Source organism: Ciconia boyciana, chromosome 1, assembly GCF_034638445.1.
Source record: "Ciconia boyciana chromosome 1, ASM3463844v1, whole genome shotgun sequence".
In the NCBI taxonomy this organism is placed as follows: Eukaryota; Metazoa; Chordata; class Aves; order Ciconiiformes; family Ciconiidae; genus Ciconia; species Ciconia boyciana.
The window spans coordinates 127940365-127952232 of NC_132934.1; the positions used below are offsets into that span (position 1 = coordinate 127940365).

General features: G+C 34.9%; 1 protein-coding gene across 1 annotated transcript in view; it reads left to right on the forward strand.

Annotated features, from left to right (window-relative positions):
- DMD (dystrophin) overlaps nt 1–11868 on the forward strand; it is a 1150282-nt gene that overhangs the window by 389695 nt on the left and 748719 nt on the right. The window contains exons 19-20 of the mRNA XM_072848384.1: nt 4015–4256; nt 5691–5871. Coding sequence (XP_072704485.1) covers nt 4015–4256; nt 5691–5871 — 423 coding nt within the window. The remainder of the gene's footprint in view (nt 1–4014; nt 4257–5690; nt 5872–11868) is intronic.

An 11868-nucleotide genomic window follows, 5' to 3' on the forward strand; every position in this document is an offset into this window, starting at 1 on the left:
CAGTGTGTCTGGATATTGCCATTGGAAGGACTTTTCCCATCACAGGGGAAACCACTTACGCTTTTGGTGGATGATTCTTTACCCAGCCACCCGTCTTCTACATGGGCCATGCTCTGCCTCTCCTTGCCGATGCTTTTAAAGATGTCTGATGATTACACTCAATGAAAACTTACATCTTCTGTTTACCAGTGTTTCTAGGAAAAAATTCTATTCTGTTTTTCTTTTCTAAATTGTATTCTAAAATAGAATAACAAGTCTGTTGACGCATGAGTGAAGCAGTTTAGCAGTTTGAGTGGACACTTGACTATTATAGTAGTTCAGAATAAAATAAATAGGGCATCAAAATGAATACTCAGAGAATTTTGATAAGCAGCATTAAAGTGAATACAAATAAGTTTGTTGTGATAAAACACGTAATTGTTAAGTGCCATTGTTCTGTGGAAGTAACATATTATCTTGTGAGTTACCATTTCACATACGCTTATGCATCAAAAGCTATAAAGACACAGATAATATTACATTATTCTATCATAGAACCATAGCAAATGATAAATGCACTTAATAAGATATACTTCATATTAAGTGGCAATTCCAAAGTACTTGCATGTAAGGTGCTGCACAATTAAAAATATTCAGACACAATTTGTTATGCGCAGTACACAAGGTAATAAAATTAATGGATGCACTTCAGATAATGATCTGTTTCCTCTGGGTACAGTATATTTATTCACTGATTATATCAGAAGCTTTTAGAATATGAAGCATGAAAATATTATGGACCATTATACCTAAAATAATATTGTTTCACCAGAGAATGGGTTTTATATTGTTTCTTCGCCTGGTTGTCAACTTTTGATATGTCTTGCTGCCATGAGTGAAGCAGAGTAAGGGGATTGATGTTAGCATCATGAATGAAAGCTGGTGGTTGCTAAAGTTCCTAAAGATAATGAAGAAATCAATACTTATCATGGAAGTAAATTTCAAATTCTTGATTTTCACCAATGTAATGAGCAAATAAAAACATTAAAATTATGCCCTCATTGCATCAACTACTCAAATAGTTATTAATTTGTCATTTTCAATGAGATGGAGGATTAGCTTTCTTCAAAATAAGACAAAATTTTGACCCAAATGAGTTCAAGTGCACGTAATGGCCATTTCCTTGCATCCTTCTGGAAATGACATACCGATATCTGATAGACAACTTTGAGTTACCTGAGCGGACTGTGAATTAAGAGAGTTTTAAAAATTCATCCTGTGGAGATTTTCAGATGGATCTTCTTTTCAATAGGATTTTGTGTTTCCTAATGGAGGTGCACCTCTGCAATCTTTTACCAAACATGGCTCTGCACACTCCAATCTTGTATTGTCCACTTCAGTTTCATGGAGAGCAAAAGCATTTCTTTGCTCATCTGTGCACTTGTGGAATCACATTTAGACTCAAAGTTTAGATAATAAAGAAAAGAATTAAAGAAAATCGAATAATACTGGGTATTTTCACATATTTAAATGTTATGTTAAGAGGGACATATGAGTGAAAAGAAGAAAAGAGGATCTGATGAATCTAGATTTTCAGCTGAAATACAGTCCTCTCTGAATCCTTGAAGAAAATATTACAGTGAAAAGTATTATTATGTAAGGAGAATCCATGACTGCACTTCCCCTGGTAATCATAATCTTGCCTAAGGGTACTTTGGAGACTGTGGCAGCTGAAAAGAGAGGAAAGGAGGAATAAATAGAAGTGATCTTTTTATATCTACTCTGCCAAGCTCATAGGCAATGTCTTCCAGGTTCAGAGGTTCAGAGAACACATCAGCAAAGATATCTGCTGTCTGTAATGAGTATACAGCATTTTTATAACCAAAGTCACAACAGCACAGAAGCAATTCTTGAAATGTAGCATAGTTAAAGGCTCGTCTTCTATACGTGTGTTTGTTCTTGCTGTTGGTAAGATTCAGTATCTACGTGTCTGGTCATCTTCGATTGTTGTTATTCAGACATGCTATGCCATTCAGGTTTATGCTGCCTCTTCACATATTATTCTATGTTTGTTAGACATTACACTTTAGGAAAATGTAGTTATGCATACCACAACTCCAGATGCAAACACATGCACACAAAAGACCAGATCACTGTTGGATTTTATTAAGATGTGTCAAAACACTGTTTACCTCTTTATGCTTTAAAATTTATTTTATACCCTTGCTCAGCCTTTAAACTGTGCCATCCAGTTTCCGGAGTATAATGTGTATATATAGCCTCTCCAACCACCACAGTTGCCATTATCTCCCAGTAGTACTGGGCTGTCTATCTTTCTACATTTTTGCTTGTACTTTTTGAAATCATGTACAATTAGCTTGGCTAGGGCAACATCCTAGAAACAGAGCATGTCCAGGGAACCGCTATCAGGTACTGCACAGTCTGTTTCCAAGTGCACTGTTTCCAAGCGACTCTGAATGGAATAGCCCTGAGCTGAATCCAGAATAGGATTTGCTAGAGAACTATGGTGCTCCACAGCAGACGTGATCCCAGATTATCATTTAGTGCCGTTTGCCATATAGCATCCTTTATAGTAATTTCTTAGAAAATTTTATTATAATGAATTTCCAGTACTTTTTTTTATTTAAGCCATTTAGCTGAAGGTAGGACTCCATTTCCCATGTCCTACCTTCAAAAATTGCACATGAACTTTACTATTTTTTATCCCTGATAAAGAAATTTTCCTGCAGATTGGGAGTACAGGTTGCAAACAAGATAAACCATATTGACAGAGTATCAAAAATCATGGAAGTATAGCAGTGAAGACTTTTGTCTCATTTGCTTTTGAACTTGTTTTTAAGAAATAGAAAAACACCCTAAATGTGATTATTTTGATAAAAACGTAGCTTCTTTTTTACTGGTTAACTAGTGTATGACTAAGTGATGATGTTATTTAAAATGTTCTTAAACATATAGCATTACTCAATGGATTGAGCAGTTTATTAATTTTGAAATCAATACCGGTCCTATTGCTATGTGTATCATTACATGTCATGCCAGTAAAAAAGGTTAGGGATTACATTTAAGCTTCCTCTGAAAAATAAATGAGATGCTTAAGTTAATAGTTTTTTGAACTCAGTGTGAGTTCAAGTTTTGGAATAATTATAAATGATGTTATTGTAAGACCCCTTTGCTTATCTTTAATATGTATTGCCTTGCTTTCTTCACAGAGTATATAGAGCTCTTTTACCTTTAAATAGTTCTAAGTAATTGCCTTGTTGCTAATAACTAAAGTCAGTTTTCTTTTATGAACTTTAATTTAAGCATGATTATTAACAACAGACAGAAATAGGCACTATATCAGAGAAACCAAACCCTGTCTGAAAATAATCGTAGAGAATTGTCACCTATGGTGTCTCGGCTCTCAGTCCTTGCTTAATGTCTACTGACCGTCACTGTTGGACACACAGGACTGGCCTAGATGGAGGTTTGATCTGTTCATATGTTTATTCCTCAGTGCTTATGATATTTCTAAAATAACATGTAATGCAAAACTTAGGGGTTGGATTATCAGAAACATCAAAATAACTGTGGAATAGAGTTCCCATTCATTTAAATCGGTCTTTTCATAAAAAAACCCAACAGTCTTGTACATTAAAATCTAATTATAGTCCAGACGTAGTTTTCAAAATCCAGCTGTCAGGCATTTTCTTATTTCTTACAGCAGTTTTAATTAGCTTTATGTGTTGTATCTCTACTCTCTGCTTTATTCCCATTCTTGTACTTCAGTGCACTTTATAATTCATTCCCATAGCAACAAAAGTACCCTGGCAGCAACTTAAAATATTTTTGAAATGCTTTCTCCACTAATGTGTAACATCTGCATGTTCAGGACTGTTATTTGATGATAAATCATTAACTGGATTTATGAGCTCTCAAATACAGAAATTGAATTGTTAAATTATTTTACTTTTTTTTTTCTTTGTGTCTTATTTATTTTTAAGTGTTGAACTTATTCTCTTGTTTTCTTTCTAGAGGGTCTGAATGCTGACAACATTAGACAAGCGTCAGAGCAGCTGAAGAGCCGCTGGATTGAGTTCTGTCAGTTGCTGAGTGAAAGACTGGCATGGCTGGAGTACCAAAATAACGTCATTGACTTCTACTCCCAGCTGCAGCAACTGGAGCAGACAGCAATTACTGCAGAAAACTGGCTGAAAGCACAACCCACACCAGCAACAGATCCTGCTACAGTAAAAACTCAGTTGGAAAAATGCAAGGTTAGAGATTCTTCTCCAAGTTTTTTATGGTATAGTACTTCATAGGTGTTCCAACAGTGGGCCAGATTATGACCTACACCATTTCAATATAAAAGTGGAAACGGACTCCTTATCTTTCTAAGGTAATTATTGAAAATATTTATCCAAGGAAAGGAAAGACTGGTAAAGAAATAAAGAGGCAATAGAACCTAGCCTATGGGTATTTAAAACTCCACCCCAAATATTTAGTTATTAAGATACTTACATACCTAAAGATAGGGAACTATGCCCCTAAACTCTTTTCCTTTTTTTTTTCTCCTGTAAGAATCTGTGCCTTTGGTTCTTCATTAAGAAACTGTTGCTCATCACCTCTGTCATAAGGATCTGGGCCAGAAAATTGTCTTCGTGGTCAAGTCCAAAATTCTGCCATTGCAGACAACTTTACTTGTTACATACGCTGCAGGGTGGATTGTGTAGTCAAATGGAGGAATATTCGTCTGTCATCATATGACAGAATTACAATAGTTGTACAAAAATGGTCACACCAATTCACTTACTATTCTCCCTAAATGTTTTCATTTTTGTGCTGCACCATCATAGAAATTTGCTTATCTCTCTTACTGTAGACAACTCTGTGGGTGGAGATTACTTACAAGCTAATATTGTTTTACAGGAATCTATTGAGATGTAGTAATGAATTATAAATTGCATGATATACTTGTAGAAGTTTGACTTTATGAAATCTCTGGCTCTAGAAGCTCTCAAACTGAAAACAATGTTCGAAACCCAAATTTAGATCTGTGCTATTACTTCTATTTTCAGGCATTTCCAAGCTGGCATTGTGCTTACCGGGGTTCTCTATTTTCTTGCAGAAAGCTTCTCTTACAGTAGCTCTACTATGAACTGTACATTTGGCTTACTTTCCTCATTTCTTTTTACATAGTAGTTGCAAGTGTCACAGCGTGTACAAGGTCTTCTGAAGGTGTAATAGCACAACCCCAACCTGTAATGTGTTACTGTGGGGCTGCTAGAAATCACTATGCATCTTCACCTCTCCTTTTCTACTTCATGCTGTTTAGCCTGTATATAATCTAATAGAGATGAGTCCAGGATTATGGGACATGTGGAGTTTTTATCTTTGCAGCTCCACATGAAAAGGATGCTCCTTGGGCATGGAATTATAATGTACAATCTATCTCGTTTTCTTTGAGCATTACACTACTAACATGATAATATCTTGTGAAAGTGACTTTAAACAATGGTAAGAGCATCGTCCTGGGAGCAGAGGTATTGATTTTTGAGAAATGATTAAAAATGTTGAATTTGTTCTTGTTGTAACTGATGTAGTTGGATGCAAAACAGTTGTGTAATGTGCATTGAAACAGTGATTTCATGGCACTAGCTATTTTATTTGTTGGACAGCATTATCTTGATGGTTTTTGTTCAAAAATGCAGGACGAAATCATTCGAATGTCAACCCTTCAGCCTCAAATTGAACAGCTAAAGGCTCAAAGTCAAGCGCTCAAAGAGAAAGAACAAGGGCCAGTGTTTCTGGATGTTGACCTTACTGCTTTTACCAGCCATTTCAAACAAATACTTGCTGACATGCAGGCCAGAGAAAAGCAGCTACAGACCAGTAAGTGTTCATGACAAGAAGTCAATTTGCCTGACTAGCATGCAAAGAATAGGTGTATATATTTTGCTTTCCTACTTTTATATTTGCTTTTGTCATGCTAAACCAGTAGTACAATTTAGGTGGTCTTTTTTTCAATTGAATTAGTCTTTCAGAAATTATCAGTGTGTTATATCTTTTATATTAATAGGAAAACAAGGGAAAGTACACTATTCAGAAGCAAAGGTTATGCTCAATGTAGTTCTACCTTCAGATCTCCTTTTGTTAGCATGTTTGTGGACAGATTCAGTTATATTTTTTGGCAACGTAAACCAGTCTTTGTTTAGTCGGGTTATGACACAGGGCTGTCTACCTCTGTCAGCAGAGAGGAGGGAGAGTTTAATTGCAGGAGTGAATCTGCTCTAGATTTTCCTGGAATAGAAATTTAACTCCATAAAGCTCATCAAAGAGAGTAGCTACTTTAGGGTATATAGTTTTTCATCATCTGGTGAACTGTTCCTTTTTTGCAACACAGAATATATGACTGCTAGTTATAACATTATTTACAATATTTTTAATAAAATGCATTTTTCAAGAGCAGGAAGATGCTATACCAAAATAGAAAGTTGACTTTATTCCTTATTAAAGATACATAGCATGTCAGTGACTACTGTACACTTTCTGTATTTGATTATGAAATTTAAAATAATGTATCAGATAAAAATATAAATTTAATTTTTCTCAACAGCAAAGAGATTATTTGCCCCTTAAACCAACAATATCTGTAAATGACTGTACTGTTTTGAAATTAGACATAGTGCTAGCTCCTTCTAGTGGATCTTTATCGTATTCCTCCTAAATTCTTTCATGGAGAGGTTTGGCATGATTCCATTTTTAAAGATGGATTTTTTTCAACAACACTGCGTTATTGTGCTGCTGTGGTTATTTCACACATGCACACACACTCAAACTGAAGAAGTGATGGTGCATAGGAGAACTGAAGAAATAAAATGCAAGTGTGCCATAGCATGTGATGAAAGAATGAGCTGTAGAAATTCAGTATTAAGAAGTGTAAAGTTTATTCATGACTCTAAAGTCAGGCCATACAATGGATAAGATTTTAAAACTTTTAATGCCACACTGGTTTATATGCTGAAATCAGTTACCATTCTGCCAACAGGAAAATATGGTAAATGCTAGCTTCTTTATGATTTCTTCTATATCCAATTTTGTGTAATTGCTGGTTTTGCCTCACCTAATTTTACTATAATGAGACCTTGTGAACTAACCAGTTGGTTAGTCCTGTAAGATGACTAGTGTTCATTGCCTGAACTGTAAAGCCACCAAGCAGGGGCTTTGGTAAAGTTCTTCCTGGCTGTAGCTGTTCATTCCCACTCCCATGCTGCAGTATGCTGCTCCAGTGTCCTAGCCAGCCACAGAAGCAGCATTGAGTTCATTGCTGAGGTGACAGCATTGAACGGGCTGGGGAGAGTCTCCTACACTGCTAGAGAACAGAGGTCCCTGAAGCAATATTTTATGGAGCCCTGGTCTATTGTTATTATTTTATGTGGCTGATCTGCATCACAGGTGCTTCATCTCGAACAGTTCAGCTGTCAAGATGAAACTGTTTTATCCCATACAGTACATACCTATAGTGAGATTTTAGGTGAGATTATGTTGTCAATCATATTTTATCTTCAGAAATTTTATATACAGCTTTATCCAAAGTGCTAGCTTCCTTTCATAACTCTGCTGTAGATATGAACGACCATGCTTGGGATACTACATTAGGTCTAATCCTGTTTCAGGAAAGTCTTATGAATCAAAAAATGTGAAAAAAACCCCAAAGATGAAGCACAGAAAATTTGGCTCTTTGAGTCTGAGTTTCTTCTGCTTTCTTCAGTGACTGTTTTTCTTCTGTTGAACGGATAGAGAAAGAGTCATATCCCATGTCTTTATTTTAGCCTTGGTTTAATAGAAAATGTTGAAATTTTGCTAGAGCATTTTAGATATTTCCCTCTTTTATTTGCATAAATTATTTGCAATTAATTATTTTCTATAGATAGGGAAATTTCTTAAAGGCTGAATGATGTTTTGCAGATCAGTGGTAGTATTTGCTCCTTTTTTCTTCCCTGTGCATAACCTGCATGTGCTAGAAAGATTTTTTTGATTCATCATTAGGGAGTTGGGTTTTTTGTGTCAGTTTTCTTTTAATGTTTCATTACTCCATTATCTTTTCTGATGAATAAGGGTATTTAGCTATTCTGTTCTGTTTTCCAAGGGAATTTTTTCCCCAAAAAAAAGTTTTCTCTAGTTCTAGGAGGTTGTCTTCTTCAAATATTTTTTGTTTGGTTAGGTTTTGATGGTTTTTTCTGAGGGTGGTGGTAGTGGTTTTGGTTTGGGGTTTTTTTAGATTCAAAAGCGCTTAGTAGTTTCTCTATGCTGCACAGTAGATTTCTTAATAAAATATCATTAAAGATTAACTCAGATTTTCTGAAATGTTTTTCTCCATTATTTGATTAGCACTTCCAATTATAAAACCTAATTTAAAGCCAATTCTAAAACCTATTTGGTTGTTTTTTCACTATTTTGCAATGTTGTTTATGAAGTAAATGCAACCTCATAAAATATGAGGAAATATGACCTCATTTTTCTTACTTTATAGAATGTCTGTATATCCATAGGTAATTGATCCTTTTGAAGATGGTATATCCATCATTCCAGCTCTCCCTCCTCCCCAAACACATTTAGAGTCATTTCTAGAATACTGGTATATAGAAAAAATAGAGGTCAGACAGTGCTTCAAACTATTCAGTAATGTACACAAGGGAGTGAAATGGGCAATCATGGCAATAATTTGAATATGAATAATGAGATTTCTCAAGGAAATTCTTAGTTTTATAATTGCCTTGGTGAAGAATGAGGAGTTGAACTTTATATTTATTTGTCTTGAAATTAACGGCTGCTGTGTCAGAGAAATTTCTAGGGAGCAGCCTGGTCAGCCTCCCATTCCCTCTCAGCACAGGGAGAGCTGGCAGTCAGTGTCAGGTGAGTACTCCCTGGCTCAGCCTACTTCCCAGGTGGCAGCTGATTCATTCCAGCACTCGTCTTGCACTGTGACTGGACCAAACTCCATTAAGATGCTTCTGGTTTTTAGTCTTCCTGAGGTGAACTCTTACGCAGCTGTGGTCTTCAGTGAGAAGCCTTCTGACACGTTCTCAATTTGACAAGATTGTTCTTCAGAGGGGGTTTGGGAAGTGTGATTGGATTTTTAGAAAGTAACTAAAAAAAAAAAAGCTTTTGTGGGAGCTGAAATTAAGAATATCAAGATGGAGATGGCAAAGGAAAAGTCATACTTATTTCCATTTTTCTCTGCTTCATAAATTCATGCACTGTACTTTCAAATTCTGATGCTACCTTTGTAGGATCAGTAATTCCCAAAGGTGAAGTCATCATCGTCGTTGTTGTTATTATTACTATTGATGATGAATCATTCATCTGCATTTAAATGATGTTTCTCCTATTTGTTTCAAGGACTTTAGAAAGTTTTTGCCTTCTATATCATGTCAAGATTCTTTAGACTTTTTATTTACACACCCCATGCTTACAGTTATTTTGCACGTACACCACTTTTCTCCCTAATCCACTAGTACAGTATCTTAAAGAGGGCTGCATTATATAGAGTTCATTCAACTCAGTCTTGGCATAGTTTTATAACACAACAAATCGCAGTAACCATAACAGTATGATGACCATTTGGAGTTTTAGTCTGTCATTTGTCTGCTTTTGCTTAAACTTTGAACTGCTAACTTATTTTCATGCTATAAGTATCTTAGAGATGGGTTATAAGTGACAGTGAAATTGTTATGATATGTATAATAATCCTTCACCAATCATTGCATACTTGAGGAAGAAAAATTTTAAGCAAGTGTCCTGTAAATTTCATAACTGTAAGTTTTTCATAAGACCTGAACTATGATTTAGTAGCAGTAATATTCATTGCTGTTTGGTTTTGAGGGTTAAAGTTTGCTTAACTTTCTTTGAATGTGCCTTTTTTGCTGAAGATACAGCTCAGATGTGTGTGAGAAAATATTATTTTAATAAGTAACATGCAAGTAATTTCATTTTTCTTTTGAATCCATTTCCTCCAGTAATTATTTTTTATTTAAATAAAGAATGAAAAGACAAAACAACCTCTGAAATGAATGTGTATGGGATAATGCGCTCTACCCCGTAGGTCACTATATGCTTTTCTTCTGTGGTAAAAATGAAAATTTATAAGAATAAGAAATAAAACCACCTAAAAATTTTGTATATTTAGAAGATATTTACTGTTACATTAGATCTTGTAGAACTGGAGAAGGGCTTCCCTTCTATTTCTTTTAAGAGGCTAATAAATAGAAGAATTGGAAATGTTAAAGCACTTGCAGAACATTGATTACGTATTATACAAGATTCCTTATTATTCCACTTTGAGAGTTTCTGGTGAAAGATGTGGGAGAAGAGAATCACAGCTTTTATGAAGTCATCAATATAAAGACTTTGATGAATAGTTTCAAGTATTTGTATTACAAAATAAGCTAAACAAAGTTGTGAGAAAATCAGCATGGTTTTAAACAGTGCAGTTACTACTGAGGAGATTTTTATGGGAAATACATGCAGTTCAATCTAGTTCATTCATTCCAGGGAATAAGTCTTTACTGAAATGATCCCATAGATTATATTTATTGCCCTTCTTCTTCTTTCACAACGATGTGATTAACAGTGGGGTTTGTCCTGACTGCCAGAGATACACTTTGCAGCATATCCAGTGTGATTTGATAGGTGTTGAGATAATTGTATTCTCATTTCATTTCTGATTTGGGAAAAGATTTTTGACTGGAAAATCTGGTCACAAAAAAGGAAGATGGGAGGAAAAACAAAAAAAAAAGTATTTTACTTATTTGGAAAGTTATTTTCACATGTTTAAATATTTCTACTTATGAAAAATATATCCTAACCAAGTATCTATCTGCACATTGTATTTCCAAATTTAAGTACTTTCTCTAAAATAAATACGCAAGTGTAAATGTATTTGCCTGTCAGTTCTCAAGGGTTACAATGTTAGTCACATCAAAATGCATTCCCTACAAGTGGAATAGATTAATGCAATATTTTCCTATTATGGGATGGGAACTGTATTCTGATATTTCACAGTAACTTATTTGTATTTTCCCTCTGTGATATTTTGTTAGAGTTCTGTCATGGGCCTAGCGCAGCTATAGCTTTGGTTGCGGACATGCTATATCTTTATGACTACGAATTCAATTTTTCATATGATATAGCAGAATCCATATTAATGCACTGTGCTTATCATGTTGAGTTTAATCCACAAACATTAGCATCACAAAACAAATTTTAGGATAAAAATAAACAGGTCTGGATGTGTGTTTATGTTATGAGCATGGGGAATTTAGACATCCATACTGCCCACAGAGAGACCGTAAATGTGTTAGATTATTTAGACAGCTAAAATTAGGTAAAGTGAATACCACTGTAGGAGTTTGACTGAATTCTCACCATCGGTGTCATGAGTTGCAAAAACAATATAGGCCCTTCTTAGGCATCATCCAAAAAGATGTTAATATGCTTCCTTGTGGATGAAAATGCTGAGACATTGTCTATCTTAAAAAAAAAACCAAACAAACACAAACAAACAAACAACCCTCTCCCCCAAAAACACCAAACCCAACAAGCCCCAAAAACCCTACCTAGGCAAAAGGCATTGAAAAGTACTATTTCACTATTAGCAATCTGTAACAGTGAAAGAGGAAAACTATTGTTTCACTGAACATAAAAGTGCTTTTTAAATGGAATATTTAATAACCAAATTAGAAAGCCACTAGCTTGATTAAATCAACATCCGTGATTCCCACTTGAACTCTTATTTAATCCTTCAAATAGTAGAGAACATAATTCATTAAAATTTGACAAAATGTTTGCAGTGTTTGGATGGTTTTAAAATTATTATTGTTGGCAATC